We start from the raw sequence: 24,247 nt of genomic DNA on the forward strand, positions 1-24,247 counted from the left end.
CAAACTAAGCAACCAGAGAAAGAAAAGGAAGTAACTTAAACACTTTCTGACATTTCTGAAGCATAAATTCTTCTAAAATTAGGTACCTTATTTTGCTGTTACTAGTATGTCCAATGAATAGAATTGGCAAGGAAACACAGTTTCAACTTTCTGGTTCAAGAATTTCTTACACATGATAAAAAAGCTTTTTTCTGATATAGGGCTCTCAAAATCTGAAGTGCTTCGATTATGAGTGAACTTAAATACATAAGGCCAAAGGGCAAGAGAAAGAGACTTAATTACACAGATGTCTCAGAATTTACCTACAATTAGATGCTGTTTCAGATTAAAGCAGACCTTGACTGTGTTAAACCAAGCAGAATAAAATGAACAAGCAAAATCAAGAAAATTCCACAGATTATTGCACCAGGCAGTGGTTAAAGCAATTACCTCAAATTGTAAGTTTTGGATTCACAATTCCTGAAGAAGTAAAGAAACTGATTCTCTTAAATCTCTAACAGAATCTTTAGTCACTGGGCTGACGAGAAAAATATGAACAAGAGACACAGAAAAGGAGAGTGGAAAAGTCCTGTGACCCTATTAAATCTTTTGTAAGCCTAGGGTGTTATATACCCTGCTAGAATGGCTTCCTGATGGTCAGCACTCCCTTTTTTGGTTTGGGGGTTTTGGGGGGATTTTCTTGGTTTGTTTTTTTGTTGTTGTTGTTGTTGTTGTTTGTTTTTTGTTTGGTTGGTAGGTTTTGTTTGTTTTTTTATTTTCACATACCTGTGTGAGTCAACAGAATGAGTACGAGAGAAGTTATGGTATTTTAGGCTGAAGTTGTGGCATTCAAGCTAACTCAGAAGTCTATAACTATCACAGCTGACTCTAATTCTGTTGCGATAATTGAATGTGAGGTGCAGTAATTTATTTGGGAGCAAAGCTTTGCTATATGTTTTTAGTTTCTTACAACTGACTAACAGGATGCTTGAAAGTGTGAATGCAGCTGACAGCTGAGCCTGGAATGGTCAGGTCTATCTTATACCAACCATGGAAAAGGTACTCTTCAGTGAGGACATGCACACAGAAATATGTCCAAGGAATATATTCAGACTGTCTTGAGACAGAGCTTGAGTGCATGGTGGATGTGAATTAATTATGGAGTAATATAGAGTAGTTAAACAATTAAAGCTAGAAGTTGTGATACAAGAAATGAAAAATAAAAATGATTGCACACAAGAGTAACTTTCTGCACAGTCATTTTGTTGGACATTTGAGAGGGTTTTTTCCTGTACTCAATGGCAGTAAAACTGTATGAGAAAAAAAATCCTAGGTGCGGGGTTTAGCCTTGAACTAAGCCTGTTACTGAACTCAGAGTTTCATGTTTGTGGGTAACATGGACTCAGACACCAACAACACAAGATGTAAACAGTTCTTAAGTAGTCAAGAATGAAATAGAGGCCCAGGCTCAGAGATGGAGACAGACTCTGGTAAAAACACATCAAAGCTAAGCAACTGGGACAGGATTAATCTGTATTCTGATTCTGGGGTTTTTGAGATTTTGTTTTGATTTCTAAGAAGGAATTTGTGTTGGGATTTCCTTTTGATTACTGTACTTATTTCTATGCAACTACAGTGATTCATTCATATTTTAGAACCAACAGTATTCCGTTAAAGACTAACCTCCTGCTTCTTCAGGCATGAGAGGCAATAACATGCATTCCCTACCATTCCCAATGAGTCTTCTAGAAAAAGTAGAGGTCACATTTATGCTGATATTTCTGCAAAGAATTCTCTGCCTAAGCAGTGATACATTTAACATCCTTAAGTAACTTGAAATTACTTCCACTGTCAAAGAGAAGTAATTTCAGTTGTGTAAATTTTCCATCCCCACTGGGCATATTTATTGGAATCTTACTGTAGCTGGTCACATTATTAATAGCAAACAATTTATTTGATTAATTTACCTTATACTTCTGTTCATTAAAAAGCCTCTCCCATTTTGATTTCTGCTTATCTTATTCATAAGAATTCAGTGAATATTTTCAGCATATTTTAGTCTGGAGTTTGTATGGAAGCTCTTTGCTTCATCTAATCACAATGATTATTTCTTCGCTGGAGATGTTTTGACTTGAAATCTTCAGTTAGTATTGTTGTTGTTCCCCTAAGTGACTTTGCCACTGTAAGTGCAGTCTCAGGGACACTACTGACATGAATAGCGAACATCTAGTATCACATTTGAAGCACTGACTTACACAGGGATGCACAAATCCATAGGAAAACAACCTTTCTCTAAACATTCATCAGAGAAAACAAGTTTACACAGAGGTATGTAAAAATGAATAAAAAAATATGAAAATACAAAATATTGAAATCTTTGGAGAAGAAAGAACTTTTATAAATGGATCCTCACACTATTATCCCAACTCATTTCAAACCACTCCATTGTTGTCCTATATTTTCAAAACACAGAATGATCCTTCATTCATTCCAACCACTAATTGATCAGCTCCAGCTAAATCAAGAGAACAAAAACCTCATAGGAGTTGTAAGTAGTCTATGAAATGAAAATTTCAGCATGTATGACCAATGTGTTTGCTGTTTTTATAAATGTTATTAGTATAACTCCAACGGAACTAGTCTCCTCTAAACACACTGAAGACAGAATTATTGCTAACGTCTCTACAGTCTTTGAGAACCTAACAAAAAGATAGGTCAGAAAAAATCAATCATGCAAGGTTGACCTTGCTCAAAGAGGACTAAGTGGAAATACCATCTTAGATGCCATGTAATTTCTCCATTAACTCATGAAGCTGAGGTTAAAAAAAAAAAAAAAAAAAATCCTCACATAGAAGCTCCCGAGAACCACCACATTCCCACAAATTGTTCTTGATGAATACATAAGCATATATGCCTCTCATTACCTGAAATGTTTTATAGGTCAAGAGGTTAAAAACTTTCCATCAACAATGGAAATGTAGGTACAAATTTAGAGAGTGTAAAACACCTGAGCAAAATTGAGTCAGGTACCTGCTCAGGGAGTTTAATTTTAGCTTGAATCAAGAGGCTAATGAAGTCACAGCTCCACCTGTTGAGATAAAGCAAATCATCCACCTGTAGCAGCTGGCAGCACAAGTTTGTTTTTGTGCCAGACATAGATGACTAACACTGTGCTGCTTGGATAAAGTAAAACATCAAAGTTTAGGGACAAAGCATGCAGTCTTTAGGTGAAGGAGTACTGCAGCCATGGAGCCATTTTGCCAGAGAACAAAAGGACTCAGATCTACAGGAAGGATCTCATGACAGGCCAAAGGCAGGTTGACATTCTTCTGGATAAATTCACTAAAGAATAAAACAATGACAGAAACAACGCTAGGAAAAAAAATGAAAGTGTATAGTGCCTGATCAGCTCTTTTTGACTTCACAAAAGACTAAGTTGCTCAGACCACAGGCTATCAACACCACATAGACACATATACATATTCTTTCACGTTCATGAGAAATGTTTACTCCTTTCCTGTGTTAGCTATCCATAGCCAGTTCTCACAAAGAAAATCAAGCTAAAATGTAATGAAATATCATTCTCAACCACCTTATAAAAATGGAAATATTTATCAAGCTAAAGACCCCATTTTACAGCCAAAGAAGTAAATGGCAAAGTTCTTATGAGCCTGAATGGGCTTGAATCAACATGCAAGTTTCTTATGAAAGAATAAATAAGGCTACATTTTTTACTTTACATGGTCATTATTCCAGTACATTTTTCTTCTTCTTCTTCTTCTTCTTAAAAAAAAAAAAAAAAAAAAAAAAAAAAAAAAAAAAAAAAAAAACCTGCAGCAGTCTGCAAAAAATGTACATAAATAGTGCAGTTAAACTTCAGCTTTAGACCTCAAATATAGTTCTGCAAAATGGCCACAAGTGGCTTTCTGAGATATGCCACGATTTGCATTTCTTTGTAATCCTAGACAGTAGTAAGGGTGCTCCCTGAATACTGCAAAAACGCATTTACAAGAGGAAGAAAAAAGACACATGAATTATCTATTTGAAAACTCTAACTTTAGTTTAATATCATAGATAAAGGGGGGGTTTTAGACTATTTATTCAGAAGCTGGAGCAGTAGTCAGAATGAGTCACAAATCATGACTCAAAAAATTCAAAATTAATCCAAAAAATCATTATTATCCCATAATTTAAGGATTTTTGACCATTTAATTAATTATATTCCAATAATTAAAAAGACAATATTTTTAGGATAAGGGATAGTAAAAAAGTATAATGCTTGGTTATAGAAAGAATGATGCAATAGATTCTAAGTAGTCTAGAGGTAAATTCAGCAAATTCTTGGCAAAAACTTTTCTCTGTAATATTTTTGAAGACATCTATGTGTTGTCTTTTCCTCCATGGAAGAAGTTTTATATCCCAAAAAAGAAATGCCAAAACTATGCTGCATTCACATTCTCCAAGCTCAGTAAAGTGCCGAAGCATATGTGAGCAAGTGTCCTGACTTCAGTTGAGGTTGTGTTCTGCTTCTAAAAAGTAGTTGCAAGCTATTGGCCTTCACTCTGAAGTGTCTGCTACAACACCGCAATTTCAGAATAATCTATAAATTGTAGAGAACAAAAACAGCACCTCCTCTAATGTAACTTAGTCATACATTTCCATATTCATTTGGGTTGCATTACACTGGAAGACTGAACTATGTCATTACAATCTGCTAATCCACACAATAACTTTTCCAAGACTCACAGTCTGCTCTAGCTATCAAATATTCAGTGCATTTAAGATGCAAACACAAGCTATATTCCAATACATTTATAATTCTGTGGGATGGTACCTTATAGCAATGACTTCTGCTAAGAGAGAGAGCAGAGCTGTTCACAGAGGAAGGAGACAAACAGCAAGAGGTCCCACTGAGTTAGCACAGACAGAAGCTAAAGATATAGATGATGATTCACACACACTAGAGTCTTATCAAGGACCAGATAATGCCATTTTTTACCCACTCCGAGTGACCGCTCACAGATGTGATTCCACTGGAGGTTTTGGTGTACTACCCTCCACTTGCAACACGTACTACACTGCCACCTGCTACAAGCAAGTCGGCTAAACAAATGTCATGGTTTGTGGAAGCAGGGAGAAGAAACAAGTAGGAATATAAAAGGTGGACATCATCAAGTAATATTCAATGCAGATGAAGGGAGAAGGATGGAGCACATCTAGTGAAGGTTTTTATGTACTATTTATTATGCACATCTTTTATGTCACATCTCTGTAGTCTTTCTTATCTTCCTGATCCTTAAAGATCTATTCTCTCAGCAATTGTCCTCCACAGAGCTACAGTATTATTTCTATTCTTTATGCAATATTTCTTACAAAATCTTCTCAAGGTGCAAAGCATTCCCCACATAAATGTTGAGAAAAATCTCTGTATGTAATACAGAGTAGTTGCAGTAAGTGACAGCAGAAATTACTCTAAATTAGAGTCAAAATACAAACTAACATTCTGATTTTAAGCACACCAATATTTTACAATACTGTTATTGACAGTGCAATAAGCACGAGGACACAGTTTTAACATTATTCTTATTTCACATCTATCTTTTCTTTTGCAAGAACCTCAAATGTTTTGGATGAGGTTGTAAATATAAAAAGCAGTCCATTAATTTTATATAAGCAGTTTTATAGACCTGAAGGCCTATGACAACATTTCTTTACAAAATAGCCTAGCAGAAGGACTATTTTTCTAAAGTTCAATCAAGAATAGCTTATAAAAATGACTGTGCAGATAAATATTATGGTACAGGTGGTCTGAACTACCCATAACAGAAATCCCATTAGATTTTTTTTTTTAAGAGCTGCCAATTACACTTTCAATTTGAAGTGGTATCTGAATAGTGAGAAGCAATTCTCAGAAATAGAAATTGTCTACTTAATCTTCAACATAAACAGAATCTGTCCTCCTCACACAAGTAAACAAACCACTGATTTACATGGAATCCTCTCTTGTATTACACTGAAGGACCAGGGCATAGGATCTGCTGCAGAGGAGTCTTTGTTTTCTCCATAGTGTTATCAATACATGGCCAGAATGTTTCTCCTTTTCTATTTTTACTTTTACCCAGTAGCTCACATGCACCTCTAAAACAAGCGCAGGAAATATTGTGCCAGCTGAAAGTTAACTCACACATAATGCAAGGCTGACATAGGGCACGGGAAGGGGAAAGAGGATCATAAAACACGCTGGTCACTAATCATTGGTAATGTTACTTCTGTTATTTCAGAACATGTTCCAGCTAGGAAGATAAGTAGCATCTTTTATTTTTCAGCTGAGGATACTGTATTGGTTAGATTTAAGTGACTCTCTACTTTTCTTTCTAAATAAATAAATATAATTCTAATGTCTCATATATTACTATAAGATTAATTATATATATATATGTATATATGTATGTGTGTGTATATATTTATATAGTATATCATTTAAATCCATGCCTTTCCAAGAACTGAGGTTATTAGATCGCTTCTTTCCTAGTATTATTTTGGCTGTCAGCTCTTCTTCTAAAACAAGTCTACTGCACAGCTATCACCAAGTTTTAAGTAAATATACAAAGAAAGACATATTTGACTTATCAGTTTTCAAAAGCCCAGCAAAATAAGAGCATTCACAAGTGCTCTTGTGCACACAATAACCAGGTTACACACACAAAGAAACAACCAGGCTCTTTGTTCTTTTGGGTTTTTTGTGTCAAGTCTGGGTTAGAAGATGAAATTTGAGGAAAAGAGGGCACTAATACCATAATCATTTGGTAGGCCTAATTTCTCCCCCTTCAACAACCTGCAGATTTGAAAAGAGCAGATCATCTTTGCATGCTGTAGTCAACCTGTCATCAAAGTCATCAAACAGATTAGCAGGAGAGGGGATAACCCAGAGGACACTGGCAAAACTAACTTGTGAATGGACAGGACAAAGACCAACTAGTGGACAAAACTGGTTTTGAGCAGATGCAGGGGGCCAGGAAGAAAATATTACTAAATCTCTCCTCGGAGAGGAAAAGACAAGGCAGCAAGAGAGATGGCACAGTGTGCAAGGCAGATGAATGTCCCTGAGACATTTGTCACTAGCTGGATGGTGAGACATTGACATTAATGAGGGTGGCATTTGGAAGATAAAAGCAGTATCTCTGCAGCAGACAATACAGTTTTGAGACACCATGCACAGGGATGTGGTGTAATCAAAAGGGACTGGAGAACGTTAACATCCAGCAAAAGCATCACAATCATTTCAGATATTCATGGGAGAATATGGATCAGGAATAAATGGCTTATGGTTTTGTCTGGAAGGCTGGTGGAGATTGTGGGTTATTTTACCTCTCAGCCCAGTCAATTCCCATCACATTCCTTTATTGAAGGACTCTTCATCAGTCATTCACTTATACCTGCCTTGCCAAAAGTCACTGTTTCATTGACAAGTGCTTTTCAGGCAGCAGAGCTCTAGAGGATAGCTCTGTCGATAGTAAGAGGGAATTTACAGGGGTGGAGGCGGTTGCCTGTGATTATCTCCTCGTGAAAGCAAGGGGAGAACTGGGAGATACCCTGAGCACTGTCTGCCAGGACACAGGCAATCAATTGAAGGCAGCAAGATCTGGCTGCCCCTCACAGATGCCTCAGATGGCCAACCACCCCAAAAATGTCATCAACTGTGTCTGAGAAACACTCCTGTCCCAACCCATGGGATAAAAAGTGTCATTGTTAATTAATAACTCCGTGTTTTCATGTCTCAGTGTCAGCCATGTCTCATTTTTTACTCCAATGCTCTTGGATATTTCTGGTCTCTCTCCAAATGGAGAGGATGTCATGGTCCTGGGATAGAATGAGACAAACCTGAGCATCTCAGAACAGCTTTCCTATCCCCAGATTCATTCTACCACCCCTGTTCTACCCCATACTCATGTATTGATTGTCCCTCTGACCAGCCTTTCCTCAGAAAATAAAGCTACCATTTCGCCATTGAGAGAAAGCCAGTCAGCAGCAACAGTAAACAAATACATTGATCTGCTGGTCCACCCAGCTCCTTCTTCCCTCAGGAAAACTGGCACAGAGTGCCAAGCCCTAAGTCCAGAGCGTGTTGAGAATGAGGTCTAAGCAGCAGCAGCCCGAAGCCTTGGCTACCCCTGGACGGGGCGCCTGTGAAGGAGCAGTCGGCGGTGCGGGCCGGGGCCGGGCGCTGTCCGCGGTGCTGCCCCGCCCCGGGCGCTCTCCAGGGTGCTGCTGCACGGCGCTGACGGCCCGGCCGAGAGGGGCACAGCGCCAGTGCCGGGCAGGCCTAGAGGCACACCAGCGCCATCCCCGGCCCGGCCGAGAGGGACACCCAGCGCCAGTCCCGGCCCGGCCGAGAGGGACACTCAGCGCCAGTCCCGGCCCGGCCGAGAGGGACACTCAGCGCCAGTCCCGGGCAGGCCTAGAGGGACACTCAGCGCCACCCCCGGCCCGGCCGAGAGGGACACCCTGCGCCATCCCCGGCCCGGCCGAGAGGGGCACAGCGCCAGTCCCGGGCAGGCCGAGAGGGACACCCAGCGCCATCCCCGGCCCGGCCGAGAGGGGCCCAGAGCCAGTCCCGGCCCGGCCGAGAGGGACACTCAGCGCCATCCCCGGCCCGGTCGAGAGGGACACCCAGAGCCCAGCCCCGGCCAGGCCGAGAGGGACATTCAGCGCCAGTCCCGGCCAGGCCGAGAGGGACACCCAGAGCCATCCCCGGCCAGGCCGAGAGGGGCCCAGAGCCAGTCCCGGCCAGGCCGAGAGGGACACCCAGAGCCATCCCCGGCCAGGCCGAGAGGGACACAGCGCCAGTCCCGGGCAGGCCGAGCGGGACACTCAGCGACATCCTCGGCCAGGCCGAGAGGGACACCCAGAGCTAGCCCCGGACCGGTCGAAAGGGACACCCAGAGCCAGTCCCGGCCCGGCCGAGCGGGACACCCAGCGTCAGCCCCGGCCCAGCCGACAGGGACACAGCGCCAGCCCTCTCCCGGCCCCACTGCCGGAGCTTGATCGCTCTCCCCGCAGCGCTTGCACTTCGCGGCTCGAAGCACTCAGCGTCTCCGACAGAGTGCGGGAAAACACACTTTTAAAAAACAAATAAATAAATAAATAACACTTGAACTGAATCATATTCTGAAGAAGGTTTTAGACGTGGATCCAGCAACGAAGGGGAAAATAGGAAGCCAGACTAACCCGACGTGTTAAGAAAAGCTCTTTCTGCTTTCTCATTAACGCTTCATGCAAGGAGTGCAGCCCCACATGTCAAAGTAACCGTATCCCCGTCCTGATGCAGAGTTTCGAGAGCCTCCCTGTTTTCCTGCCATACCGTCTCTCTGCTTTGATACAAAAAATTGAAAGAGCACGGGGAAGCGATAGAAGAAATCTGACTGAATCAACCACCAACAAGCCCAGCAAGACGGATTATGGGAAAAGAAGCTGTATTCTTGAGTAACGACCAGCGTCACAGTAGTTAAAACAGACCAGAAAAGCTTCTCGAAAAGTCTATTCGTATGTAGATGAGGTGACATAAGAGCTTTTCTCTCCCTTGGAGGGCTTAGTGAATTCCTAATTTGCCCCTAGAAGCCCTAGAAGAATGAGGAAGAAAGGGCAGAAATATTGGGATAGCTAGTTGCAACAAATATTACCGTGATCTGGATTGTTGCCTAGGAATACCCTAAACATGAGGGGATCCAATGCCATTGTCTCAGCCGGGCTGTTTGTCTTGACCTTCGGCTTTGTCCATCCAGGCTGAACAAACTTCCTGCAATGAACGTCGCCCTCGCTGTCTGCCAGTCACACAACTTTGATCTCTCTGGGTCACAGAAAGGGAAAGAGGATAAGAGGCAGCTTCCCCTCCGAAAGAAGGGCACTCTCAGAAGTTTACACAGCAGCCAGAAAAAGGTAGGGTTAAACAATAAACTGGGAAATGTGCTGTCCTGTTGAATGGAGAGTAGTTTGCACAGCATTGAGAACCCGCCAATATATATCATATCAATAAAAAGGAGCTCTTCGAAAGCTTGCATAGTAATTGAGACTGGAGATCTTTTTTGATATGGGTTGGCATTTCCTCATATCAATCTGACAGAGCCAACTCAGGAAATTGCTGGTAATATTCATCTGGGGAGCACTTTCATTAAACGTAATTCATTCGACTTTCACAATAAATTGAGTGACATCCTTACAGCAGAACCTTTTTATCCTTGATGAAGTGCTTGCCAGCCTTTGGTTTTCCACTTTATTGTCACATTCCTTAAAGCAGAATCGTCAACATGTCAATCTGCTGCATGAAAAAAAATGCTAAAGCTGTATTTACAAAGCACCCAGGAGGTGGTTTAATGCTGATTTACAAGAAGAGCGAGCTGGGTGCTAAACTACCTGCTAAATCACAACAAAACTTCACCCAAATCCAGTTGGGAGAACAGAAGCCAGTCCTAGGGAGGGTAGGATGGTTTACACATTCATTTTCTCCAAGTGCTGGCTATTCTGAGCAATTGGTTTCTTAACCTGCTTCACCGCACTTTCCAAGACGATTAGGAAATAGGCTTTTTGTTAATTAAAATGGTGGTTTAGAGATGCAGGCAAATATTAAAGAGGTTAAAATGGATACTTCTAGGTACCTTACCGACTTGGAAGATTTGGCTAGTCGAAAAGAGGTAGGAATATTGCATTATATTCAGGTGCCTCCCCAGAAGGTGAAATCTATTCCAGATTGCTTTCTTCAACTATATGCTAAATTAAAAGTGTGTACTGAACATCAGGAAAAAGAAATTTCAGTGCGGGGAAACCCCTTCTTAAACTAGCACAGGTCCCTGGAGGTTAGGAAGCAAGAAAGCCTGGAAAAGAATACACTATCCTCCTCTTGGGAAATTAATAATAATAATAATAATTATTATTATTATTATTATTATTATTATTATTATTATTATTATTATTTTAAAAATCAAGAGTGCAGATAACTTTGTTTCACCTATACGAGATCGGGGTTCCGTTTTTATTCCCGTGTCTTCCCTTCCGAAAGGGTAATTTTTTTCCCCCTTACACCACCTCTACAGCGTCTCTCAGACTCGTTTAGAAAGACGGAAGAGCATCTCAAGGCTACGCAAACACCCCCGCACGAAAAGCCACTACTGTCCCTGCTCGCCAAGCACTCTCCCCCGCTCTCCCTGCCTTCGACGTCAATTTGAAAATTGAAAGAAATCCCTATTTGGGAGGGAAAAAAGCAATACTCGAATGCATTCACCACCAAATGCCTCTGAGAAAATACTGTAGGTGGTGATTACGATAGGACAATGCCTCCTTCTCTCTTTTGTTTTCTGCCGATATAGAGGTGTGGGTTTGTTTGTTGGTTGGCTTGGGGTTTTTTGTGGGTTTGTTTTTTTGGTTTTTTTTTTTTTTTTCCTTCCACGACAAAGTGGGACCCAATCAGCAAGAATCTTTAAAAAGAAAGAACGGGGGGAAATCAAATTCTCTTCGCCGGCATGTGATATTTCCTCACATTCACTACAGTTTTCATTAACCGGGGTGAAATGACCGCAAACAGTGCGACACACAGCGAAATTAAATGTACACAAACTCTGGAGCCGCTAACCCCCTGTTTACCCCCTCAGCAAATACTGTACCAAGTGTGCCACCGCTGAGGACAATTTCAAACCTCTATTATTCACAACAGTGTTGCAGGAAAGCTCCTCTCGGCTGTCAGAAGGCCTCCAAGCTACAGTGACGGTGTGAAACAGACCTTAAAATCCCAGCCGGGCACGGGGAGAAGGTTAGCAGGCTGTTTCCAAAGCCCCACTGCCAAAGCCATCGCCCTGTTTAACACGGCACCCCGTGAGCCCCGCAGTTCTACTCGTCTGGCAAAGCGCCTCGCAGGAGCTCCCGCCGCGGAAGAGCCTTCACCGCGGGGTGAAAAAACATCCTTCCTTTTGCTCTGGCGCTGCCTAAGTTCTGCACAGAGTTGAAGCGCTCTGCTACCCGGCCCCGGCGCGTATCCTAATGAAACCCACCGGTGAATAAACACTTTGCTGGGAGAAGACTACAAGCCGGGCGGGGGATGAAAGGGGGGAGGGATCCTTACCATATCAGCATGCAAAATTCCGACTGATTTTAGTTCAGTACCCGCTACTCCGGTTAAGGAGCACCTAAACAATGAGCCGAAGTCTCTTCGAGCCGGGATGATCCCAGCACACGAGGTGCACGTACCCACTCCGTGCCTGTACCGAAGGTCTCCCCGGAGCGAGCGGGGGTACAGCCTGTGACCGTGACGGGGCGAATCCCGCCGTGTGCGAGCCCTTGGCCGCCCGCGTTGGCCGGGGGTGCGCAGGGCCCGGGTGGCGGCCGGGACGCGGTGGGACCGGACGGGACGGGGCGAGCGCCCGTCGCCTCCAGGAGCTGTCGGTCACAGCCTGCCGGGCCCCGCCGCACGGAGCGGCTCCGCAGCTGCCGGCACGAAAACGGTCTGCCTCCTCCTTCGAGTGCCTGCTTGACCTGTCCCTCTGCAAAATAATACTTAGGACCCTTGCCGTCCTTCCTAACAGCCCGCGCCTTCCGTAGTCACTTCTACAGCTTGCTGCTTCCACGCGGGGGGTTGGGGGGGGGGGAATAAGTAAGGAAGAAATGAAAAGAAACAGCCTGGCCTTCTATTGTCCTGTGGTGTCGGACTGGAAGTTCACCGGCAACTAGGCAGGAGGTACAACGAGAAGGTTTCCATTAAAGGAACGGTATAAAATCCCAGCATCCTTATAAACAGAACTCAATTCTGTGAGTCTGCGATCTCCGAGTGTTATTTTGGTTTTTTTCTTTATTCTTTACGTGCTTCCTCACTGACGATTTTGAGCTCAGGTCAGCACTGTTAGTTAAGGAAACATCATCCATTAGAATCAGACTAAGATGCTTTTGAAGGAACAGCGGTCATGTGGAGTGCGTGGTAAATAAGACCTAGTGTAGGTGTTTGAACACTTTCTGCAGCTTTCTAAAAGCAGAGAAAGAAAACAACTGCAAGACTTTAAAGGTTAACTCCTAATTCTGCCAAATAAGTACTAAGTTACCCATTTAGGCCAGAGGAAATGCACTACCGCTGCAAATGAAACATAACATTTTCAATACACTGCACAGCTCGAAACAAGGAGAAAATGCACACCTCGCAACACACAACTAATGCTCTTTTCAATAAACGTACTACGGCGAACATCTCTACCCCAGCAAAATTCCTACTCATTCAGATCGGCCATGATATCTATAAATTTCAGGCAATAAGGCTGATAATGTATGGCTCTATGAAGAGCAAAAGCACTCTTTTTTCCTTAAGATTTCATTTCAAAGAGGTTTAACGGGACGGAGGGGGGGGGGAGGAGAACAACAACAACAACAAAAAAGAGCAGCGGTTTTCTGAGTGAAATTACAAGGCAGACAGTGTCTGTAAATGAGTGACTTCAAGGCAGCTCAGCCTCACTGCAGCTGTTCACTCTCCATGAACACCTCCTAATTCAAGCGAAGGGGAAACAGGCTATTTTCCTTCTCACCTATATTATTAACCCCTTTCAAAAAGGTTTGGGTTTTTGTTTTGGTTTTTTTGGTTGTTTTTTTTTTTAACCTGCTCGATAGGAAGCTGTTTGTGCTGCCATTTCATTTACCCCCCTAACAGTCTGAGCATTGAAAATTTAATTACTAATTGAAGCTGCTTTTGTCCACGCGGAGTGACATGCACATATGGATAGGCACAACAAAGTGCTGCACCTTGCTGCTTTGTGGCACCGCATTAAAGCTTTAATCAAAACTTCATGCTTCGGTGCTAATAAACAGTTTGTCATCATGCGATGGCCTAGTCCAAACTTTCAGAGTCACTCCTGAAATACAGAGAATCGGGAGAGATTGGAATAAACGTGGAAGTATCAAGTCGGAAGAATCATGCTAGGGAAATCCTTTGGATCCTCCCCGAATGTTTTGGCAGAAGACACAGGCCAGCTGAAGGGCGCATTCCCTCCCCCTAGCTTGTCTTTTATTCACGACTTTTTTTTTTTTTTTTTTTTTTAACTTTTTTCCTCTCTCTCTTTTCTTTTTATATCATATTTTGCATTGTTTCGAGGGAAACTTGAAAATTTTGTCTCCTTCACTCTGTAATGCCAAGCCCTCGGGGGGAAAAAAAAAAAAAAAAAAAAAGTATTCAGGTAATGAAGTCTGTAACTAAACGGTAATTGAATCAGCATAATTTGCACACTGAATGGTTTTCAAATGCTCCCAGTTTACAATTAAAGGAGAATTAATGCGCTTGTTGTTCAGACTGCAGCGCATTAGAATAAATCCAGCACTGTTGTTGTAATGAGTCGAGAGCAGTTTAACTGCCAGCAAACACATTTAAAATTTAACACGACGTATCGATCTCGCTCCGGCTTTTTGATGGATTATTTGCCACGCGCTTTTCTCCCCATTTCCCCCCCACCCCTCCACCTCCACCCCGGCTATAAAATTCGCAGGGAGGAGAAACGCCGGCGGCAGACGCGGCACCGCCCGGCGAGGGCAGGACCCCCACGTCGGGCGGGCACGGGAAGGGCCGGGCGTTGCCGGACGGGGAAAGGCCGGGCCGGGCCGGGCCGGGCCGCGCCGGGAGCGGCGGGCGCTGCGCGGGAGGAGCGCGCGCGGCCCCGCCTGCCCCCCCCGCCCCCTCCCGCGCCGGGCCCGCGCGATTGGCTGCACGGCGCGGGGCCGCGCGCGCTGCCCCGCAGCGCCCCCGAGTGGCGCGGCCGCCGCAGCGCAGGGAGCTGCGGCGCGGGCAGCGCCCGGAGCCCGAGGGGCCGGAGCCCGAGGGGCCGGAGCCCGAGGGGCCGGAGCCGGGCCATGGCCGTCACCACCCCCAGCACGGGCGCCGGCGCGCTTCTCCCGGCAACGCTCCTCGAAAAAGGTCTTTTCCCTCCCCCGTAGCCACGGGAATGAGCTGCCGCCAAGCGTTTGCCTGATTAACGTATCACAAGCGAGAGAGGATCGAGAGAGGATACGGACTGCAAAGGGGCAGTCTGCCTGCTTTTTGTTCCTTGCAATCGTAGCGGGAATAAAGTGTGTGTGTGTGAAAGGAGATAACGCCGATGTTTACTCGTGTTCCCGCGGTAATCTTAAAGGAGATTTGCTCGAAAGTCAATGACGCTTCTCGCCGAAAATGCTAGCTGTGCTCGCCGCCGAGTGCCCGCCCGCCTGTGCCGCACCGCCCGTAGCGGCACACCGAGGGGGTTCCCATCCGAAGGGGCTCCCACCCTCAGCAGGGAGCAGAGGGCAGGAAGTTGCCTCCACCGCACAGCCCGGCCGGGCGCCCCCGCGGCAGTGCTCTGGTGCCCACGCACACACCCAGGGACCCGCTCCGGGAGGTAACACCCGGGGACGCGGCCCGGGAGACCCCGACCCTGCTCCGGCCCAGCGGAGAGCCCTTTCCCCGCGGAGAAGTTATAGGTCTGCGCCCCGCCGAGATTTCCCGGCCAGGACCCGAACCTCCCCGCCCCGGGAGGACGGGGCAGAGCTGGCTGCGAGGTGCAAGTAGTTGCCGTGAGTTTGTTCGTTCTCCGCCAGGCTGGCGCCCTTCTCCCCGACGAGCTTCCCCATGCCCGGCCCGTGAGAGGGGCCGGGGGCACTCACCAGGTAGAGAGTGGGCTGCAGCAGAAGGACCGCGTACCAGTACACAGCCTGCATCCTCGCCGCTCAAACTTCCCCCGCGCTGCTTTCGCTGCCTCTTTGTTCCTTCCAGAACATAGATCCACCTGACATCCACTTTACAGAATAAGCAGAGCTCTCACCAGCCTAGACAAAAACGAAATTATAGATCCCATGACCACAAGACAGGTTAGGCTTAGCATAAGGGGGGAAGTGAGGTGTGTAGGGAAAGCCGGGGGGTGGGGGGGTGGGGGGGAGGAAGAAAGCGGCGGGAGAGAGAGGGCGGCCGGAGAGAAGGATGGGGTGTGTGAATGGGGGTGGGGGAAACAAAAAACGATTAAAATCGAGTTAATCCAGCGTCAAAGCAAAGTGATCGCACGGTCTGAGGTGGCGGCAGACCGCCTACAGGCAGCGCTCCCCGGCGCTCAGTCCTTTTACTGGGCGGTAGAGCCCCGTGTTGTGGGCTGGGACGGCCCGGGGGTGCCACTGCCAGCCCTCCTGTCCGGGTGCCCTCGGCGGGGACCGGGCGGCAGCCGCCCGCCAGTTGGTTGCGGAGCCCCGGCAGCGAGTTAGGGAGCCAGCGGAGTGGCGCCGGAGCGCGGAGAAGGCGACAGCAGACGCTGGGATCGTGGCTCCGGATGCTTTTGGACGCTTAAAGCCGAAGCAGAGAGCTTTGCCTCCGGGACGCCCGAGCAGGCTGTGCTTACCCCTGCAAGAGTCCACCTCCCTCTGCCGCTCCTAAAGGCGCGCCATACGGCGCCCCGGGCCGGGACCGCGCCCCGGGGCGCCCCGACGGGCTCGGACCCCCATCCCCGGCCCCAGCCCTTCTCCGCCCCCACGGCCCGCGGACAGCCCCGCCGCCGCGGGGGGGCCGCGGTGGGGATACGTACTGCGTGGAGGATCCGACGGCGGACGGGGCTCCGCGGGACGCTCCATGGGCGAGCCTAGAGGGGCTGAGTGCCGCGGCGCAGCCCAGCGCCCCTGCGCATCTCCTCGCCGCGCTCCGCGCCGAGGTGTCCCGCGGCCGCTGTGCATCCAGCGCAGGCACTGTCAGGGCGGCGGGGCGGCTGGCAGGCTGTCCCCCCCTTGCCTCCCCTTCTCCGCACACGGCCGCGCTCTGGATCCGCCGAGCAGGACACTTACGGGAGGAGGGAGCTGCCCGGGCTGCCCGCTCGTCTTCGGCGGGGGGCGCGGGCAGGAGCGGCTGCACCGGCGCTCCGGGGCGTCCAGAGCGATTTGTCTCTATTAAAAATGACTTATTGGCGAATGAGCGGCGAGCGCCTGCTATTTAACTTCAGATAAAATCTATCTGCAAAGACCTTGGCCGATCATCTTAAAATAAAGCGCTGGAGCCGAGCACTGTCCGAGGCTCACTGCTTGGGGAAAGAGAAAGAGCAGCGGAGGGGGGGAAGGGGGGGGCTTGCTTGGCGAGGGGGGAAGGGAGGAGGGAGGAAGGGGAGTTTAGCGGCGTCCCATCCTCTCCGCTGAACGGGGTGATGAATTAGAGACCTCCCCGGGCGGTGCGAGCTGCCTTGCGCTGCCCGCCCTGCCCCCGCCGCTGCCTGCCGTGTGTCCTGCCCTGTCCCTGCTGCCTGTCCTATCCGCCCTGCTGCTGGCCGAGTGTCCTGCCCTGTCCCTGCTGCCTGTCCTATCCGCCCTGCCGCCTGCCTCTGCCCGGGAGCGGGCGCTGCCCTCCCTGCCCTCCCTGCCCTCCCTGCTGCCCGCACTGCTGCCTGGGCACAGCCCTTTCCCTCTCTGTCTGCCCGCGGGAGCCGGCTGTCTGCCTTAAAGGAGAATGGGAGAGCGCCTTCTGTCTCTTTCTTCCCTTTCATTTTAGTTTTTCCACCTCCCTCAGCGGTGTCCCGCGCACCGACAGCGCTGCTCCGCCCGGGAAGTCCGCGGGCGCCCGCCAGTCAGGCACGGGGGCGGTCGGATCGCGGAGCCCAGATGGGTGACGGCAGCGGGAGTCAGGCTCCAGGATGGAAGGGTTTCTTCTCCCTCGCTTGCAGGAACCTGTAGCTGGACAGACCCTCGGAGTGAAGCTGGAAAGCTCACCCCTGTCGGGTGCTGTGGCTTATCCCGCCAGCTGTCATACAAATGGAAAGGTCTCACCATGTTTTTCCTTCTACTTTACAAAGAACTCTATAGATATTTTTCATACACTCTTCCTTCCCTAAACGGTGTCATTACTAGTGTGACATTGGTACAGCGTGAAGAGGAGGATACCAGCAGCACAGAGCAGCCCTACCAGGTGCCCAAACTCAATAGCAAACCAGATTTATCACTTCCCAAAGCCAAAGCAAAAAGCATGCCAGTAAGCTGTAGAGAGGGAAATGAGAAAGAAAAAGAAGACTTCCGTTGTCCTGTCAAACCCTTGCTTCTCTCAGAGCAGACAGGGGTAACTAATATCTGTGATCTGAGGCTTCAGCATCAAGCTGCAAAATACTGTTTTAATTTGGGGCTCTGAATTTGGAACATTATAATAAAAGGGGAGCAGGGAAAGAACAGGGAAGGCAATTAGTACTTTTTGAAAGAGCTGCACCAGAGCCCTCCCCCATAGCCATTTCTGCTCAAACACCTGGAAGATGGACACCTCCATATGCTTCCAGCACCATCGCTCTGCTAGACATGCAGAATGCTCATGTCAGAGCTTTGAACAGAAGTGTGCAGCCTGCGAGGAATCGTACTGTCATCCTGCCCCTCCAGACAGCCTCTGCGTTGCAGTGCAGGCTAAAGCTGCCTAGGGACTTTAGTTTCAAAAGGATAACAAAAAATTGCAGCTGACTTTTCCCTTGCAACTCCTTCCTTCCTATCTCTCCTACTCTCACTTCTCCATAAGTCTGGGGCTAGAACCACACCTAACTAACAATCTGGAGAGACGTATGTGTGAGAGAGAGAGGAGAGAGAGAGAGACAGAGGGAGAAAGAGAGAGAGAGAGAGAGAGAGGAGATTGCTAGATAGATATTGCTCTCTTTGCATAGAACAAACTTGCCATAGACTGCGTGGAGCATACTGCTGATCGTTGCAATAACTTGCTGTTTAGACTCAGCATGGTTACTCTTAGATATGAAATTGCCAGGTTAGTATGGAGCAGAAAAAGCAAAATCTGCCAGGTTTCAGTAAGCCATGTTCCTGGAGAAGGCATAATTTCTTCAGGAAGGAGCGATTCAACTCTATGCATAACTAGAGTCAGTTTACCCAAGTTCTGATCACTGCCTTCATATTAGAGTGACAAGGAAGTAGTCCTAGGAGAATAGTTATTCCTTCAGCTGGTCAAATAGAAGAAGGTCCTCCCAGTCTTTCTCATCCAGATCCTTATACCTTGTCTAGGGGAGCACTGTGGAGGCGTCCTGTCTCCTCTGGAATCACAAGTATGGCTCCTCTTTACTCCATCTCATTGAAATATCTTCACCCTGTGAATTCAGCAAGGTCTCCTATAAACGGCCTGATCTGTGTGGCATCTATTTGAATTGTTAGGTAGGCTTTTAAGGCAAAGTTCTTAAGGATGGATGAACCTGTTTACCGAAGGTTCAGACTGATCCAAGGTCTCATTGGCTTAACAGAGGGCTTCCTTCTTTGCCCTTCAGCTGGCCTCCTTAGCCACCGGACAAATTTTCTAACTACAACGGAACCAAGATTTCCTTCAGAAATGCTGCTTGGACTGCTCCTTCTCTCCACTGCCATTCCAGAAGAAAGGAGTAAGGATTATATAGGAGTCTGGATTAAGCATTTTTATTATTAAAGAAAAAAAAAAAAAAAAAGTAACCTCCTGTGAATATGTGATACTTTTTCAAAGGGAATAGAATGATAAAATGCATATAAAAGTCTGACATTTAAGATTTTTGGATACAGTCATTTGACTTTCATCTGATTCTGTAATACTGGTGCAGCGTCTTAAGTGGAATATTAGATTTTTTACAGTGAATAGGTGAATTTTAATTTCAACCATTTGGATGCTGTTTGCAATTTGAACAATAGGGTCCTCATCAAAGCAGTATCAGCTAGGGAGGCTTTAAAGAATCACAAGTTCTGGGCTTAGTAATGGACTTTGGAAAAGACCAATTAGACTTTAGAATGTAATTGGACTACTTTTAAAGCTTGGAAATGCATTCTAAGCTTTAGATATCTTCCCTGTTTCTGCAAAGATAGTATTCTGGCTTGCAAAACTGAAAGGGTCACAAGCAGAAAATCCAAAGACAATGGCAAGTGATTAATAACTCCTACAGGTTCCAATGGAAGATGGGCACATGGTTTAATTGCCTGAGGCACTAGAAGAAAATACTGTGCTGTAATGATAAATATCAAATGATTGTGCTAAACTTACTGCACAATGCAGCTAACCTGTCTAAACATGGACAGTTATTTATGAAATAGTAAATAGAGCTGAATCCCGTGGAATCCTATTCATAGAGGCCACAATTCTTATTTTGGAAATAAACTGCTTGGAAAAAAAAAGCAAAGCAAAGAAGGCAAAGGTCAGCCAGGGAACAATGAAAACTATTTAAAATGTGAAGAAGTGAAGGAATAAGAAGAGAAAGTCTGATGAATCAGTGTTTGGCAATACAAAGAATATTTCAGTAGGATTATTTACATGAGTGATATGAAGTGTCCAGCCTGTAAGCTGTGTAGTACATATGTAGCGCATGTGCAACTGTGCTATCTTGTCTATATTCAAGTTGAAGTATTCCTGAATTCAGCTGGAGTTGTGGATGCACTACAGTGACAGATTATGGCCTCCACAGTTTTCTATATTTGTACTATACAGTGTGTGGGCCAGATGCCTCATATCACTCATGTAAATAATCTTATTGAAATGTTCTTCATATTGCCAACCATTAACTCATCAGACCTTCTCTTCTTATCCTTTCCCCTCTCCACATTTTAAGTAGATTTCTTTTGTTTCAAGGAAATCTTCATGTTCGAATAGGGTATTTTTATGGTTGGTATAAATACTACAAACAGAGTCCCTTGTCACATTTTATTTCCATTTCTTCAAGGTCAGAATATGACTGTATGTACCATTGCTATTTCTAAATATAAAAATATCTCTGTGAGACTTTTATTTTTATTACACTGATTTCTGCTTACTTACACTCAAAGGCATACCACAAAATGGTGTTTCTCTGTATCCCATATGGAAAAATACAGGAATACTCCAACTGCTTCAAGAGAAGTGCCTTGTATTCATGACGTTCTTAACTATTTCTCCTGACACTATATCATGAGCATTAACACCATGCTGGAGCGAGATGTGATGTTCAGACTAAAAGGTAACTACAAACAGCTGTGTCTGGACTGCTCTGTGCTTCTGTGATATGAACATGAGCAAGGCTACAGGCGTCATGAGACATTGCAGGTGACACTCAGAGTGCACATATATACTCAGGATTTTACCAAGAAATACTTGAGATTTGGTAAAACATAAATTATAATCTATATGAACAAAACTTACAGCCAAGTTTATCCACAGTATTTTCTCATTAATAATGCCTTTAAATTCAAGGAGGAGGGGAAATCATGAATATAATAAGTAAGAAATCTTTCTATCTTCCATTGCATAGGGACCTTCTTTTAACATAATATATATAACAGAAATTTTTATTTGCATTCCACTTTTATTTCATCCATTGCATCTAGAGAAAATTTCTACAGTGGCAACACAGGAAATAGAAGAGCTTTAATAGTAGCTATAAGAAGTAGAGAAAAAGAATTTAAAGTAAGAAAGTCTGTATATTGTCCAGAATATACCACAATTTGGGTGAGTTTCCTGAAGATATAATTAGATTTCAAAAATAGGGTAGGACTAAGTGAATTGCTTAATTAAAATCCAATTATTAGAATATTTCATGATCACCACTCTAGGGATTATTAACTGACAGCAATACTTGTTGGTATAATAAAACTTGATAGCAAAACTTGTATTAAAATTTCTATGTCTATGAGTATGGGGTTTAATTGCAAAATAACACAATGTGTACCATGTCAGCTAGGAAGGCTTTATACAAGAGAGCTAAAATACGAGAGTTAAATTGTCTTGAAGAAGAAACTGATGTAAGGGAGACTCTGCAAAGCCACTTTTCTTTCTTTCAGTGTGATGGCAAGGATGAGAGCAGGGATGTCCCTGCAGGCTTCTTGGGCTGCCTGCTGAGCTGAAGGAAGGAGAGATGCTTGCAGCTCAGGGCACGGTCAAACAGTTGCCCTTGGCTCCCGGGAGCAGTTTGCTTTTCAATGCTTGAGTCAGAGAGCTGCATAAACCTTGAGCATGCAGGGCAGAAGAACAGTTCCATGAGGAAGAATGGCAAACCTTCACCCAAAAACCTGACAGGGTAGAACATCATGGTTCTACATTGTATATGCCAAAACAACACTGAAGCCACACCTCGTGAAGCAGCAATCAACTCTTTTCACCGTATTATAAACAGGAATAAATTCTCTGATGCAGTTTTAAGGTCACTGAAGGCAGATATCCTTAGCATCTTTCCCTCTGCCTATTTTTTTTTTTCCTTCATCCTGTATTGACTGGAAACACCCTCCTGCAGTGCTGTCCCACAGCCAGAATTTACTCATCACTCTAGGGAGTGGCTGCAGCAGCAGCCAGGCAGGGCAGGACATCAGGCTGCGTGCCCAGCCGGGCTCTTCTTAATGCTGGAGCCATCACACCAAAGGCTCTGGGAGCAGTTCCTTCCTCCCACTCTTCCACCTCTTGGGTTTTGTGCCAGGCTGAAAGGAACCTTATCCTCTTTTAAGAAAGCATCTGATAAAAGGATAAATGTTCTCAGATAGAAGAGCCTGAGCTCAGACACTGGACCCTGCACATCAAATACAGCTGCCACTGGTTGTAGCTTCCGAGTGAGTGTTCAGTGTGTTTTGTGGATTTCTGCACACTTTCGCTTTGCTTTTGCTTCATGGCGGGTTTTGCCTCGACCTCAGTTAGTAGCAGAACCTGAGGGGGTTTTTTACTATTCATAACAAATAACTTAATACTGTTTTATGTACAAAGGCAAAATGAGCTATCAGGAAACTATTCATAAAAACTTTGGGTTTTGTGTTTTAGACCTGTAAATTCGAGTGACCGCTTTGAGTGCTCATCATCAGATAAATCAAGGTATTGAGACTTTCTTTGAACAAGGTAGAGTTGAACTTTTGTGAGAAATCTCCTTTGGATATGTCTTGCAGCAACAAGAACTTTTACAGACAATTTTTTTCCAAGTCTCCAATCAAGTAAATTATTTCATGTGGTCAGGTCTTAAGACCGGCAAGGGATATTTTTTAAATAATTCAAGGCTGTTTACAATTCATGATCAAGATTTTACATTTCAGCTATAGTACTTAGGACTAAAAATACAACGTGTTTTATTTTCTTTATTAGCTAGGGGGCATTCTTTTAGTCATAGGTGTAAAAGACAGTCTTTAGTAAGACAATAACCCACCCAAGTGAAAGGCATCTTGTTACTTTACTAAACTACAAACCAACGGAACCAGCTTCGATGATGTCAGGACTTAAGAGGATCAGAAAGAAATGTGGCAATATGGGAAGAAGCTATATACTTTGAAAAGCCATGCAAAAATACGTCACATTTCACCTGTAATAGCAATACAATAATTAACTGCTTTTGTTTACCCAAGCCTACATCTGGTATTAAAACCAAGTGAGATATTTTGGACTAGAATATTGTGAAATCTATTAGAAGAACCTTGGGAGAACTTTCACCTTTGAGGAAAACCTGAAATAGATTTTTAAGGGAAGTGAAATTTCAGACAACTTATCAAAGAAATTACAGAGGTTATTAAATCCTTATTTTTGCATTGCAGTTGCTGCTGAGGTATGAACACTTCACTACCAAAACAGAGACAGCTGTTAGGATAGCCAATATTAACTAATTAATGTTGAAAAACTAAGGGATGTCGATTTGTCGAGTTAGTTGGTCGTGCTTTTGCAATAGCTACACTGCACACAGACACATTTCCCTTTCACTCTTGAGAAAACTTCACTAATAAATTTTAGTGAATCCAAAAATCAGAAGAAATAAAAATAACCAATTCTCATGGCTTACATAATTTAATACAAAACCTCTTGGGCTGCTTTCTCTCTGAGCCCGCGGGGTGACGGTGTTAATCACGCCGGACTATAGCAATCTTCCAGTGCCACCTTGTGGCGCAGTGCAGCACCGCACAAGGCATCTAACCACACTCGCCCAGCAAAAGCAGCCAGTTATCCACGCAGCAGCCCAGAAACGTAACAGACTGAGAGGTGGAAGAGAGTTTTCATCTCAGATATTAAACTAACTTCTGCCACAGGAGAACCTCAGCTTTTTTCGGTAGAGCAGAGCCCGTCACACCTAATGTTGGTATTTGGGTGTTACTCTAAGGATGTTCCCCGAAGCAGTGTGCAGAAAGATCCCCAGGGAGGATTTGCAACAGGCCATGTTGTAGCACATAAACATTGCTCTATGTTACACCATGTAATTTAGCACCAAGGATATATATATATTTTTGTTTAAACCACCATTCTTATTTTACGATGTAATGGAATGCACCAACGTGGATCAAACATCATCCTAAGTGGACATCTATTCCAGCCTTGTGAAGATTGTTTCTCTAA

General features: G+C 45.2%; 1 protein-coding gene across 4 annotated transcripts in view; it reads right to left on the minus strand.

The window, feature by feature from the left end:
- Nucleotides 1–17,288, minus strand: part of NXPH1 (neurexophilin 1) — a 139,574-nt gene extending 122,286 nt beyond the window's left edge. The window contains exons 1-2 of one of the 4 annotated variants that reach the window (XM_040066254.2): nucleotides 16,789–17,288; nucleotides 15,631–15,792 (exon numbers count right to left, since the gene is read on the minus strand). In XM_040066254.2, the coding sequence (XP_039922188.1) occupies nucleotides 15,631–15,684 (54 nt within the window). In that variant the 5' untranslated portion in view covers nucleotides 15,685–15,792; nucleotides 16,789–17,288. Of the gene's footprint in view, nucleotides 1–15,630; nucleotides 15,793–16,024; nucleotides 16,157–16,352; nucleotides 16,439–16,535; nucleotides 16,659–16,788 lie in introns of those variants that run through there. The other 3 variants (XM_040066225.1, XM_040066246.2, XM_040066236.2) reach the window with 3 other exon arrangements.
- Nucleotides 17,289–24,247: the final 6,959 nt, after the last annotated feature.

This window comes from Hirundo rustica, chromosome 1 (assembly GCF_015227805.2).
Source record: "Hirundo rustica isolate bHirRus1 chromosome 1, bHirRus1.pri.v3, whole genome shotgun sequence".
NCBI lineage: Eukaryota > Metazoa > Chordata > Aves > Passeriformes > Hirundinidae > Hirundo > Hirundo rustica.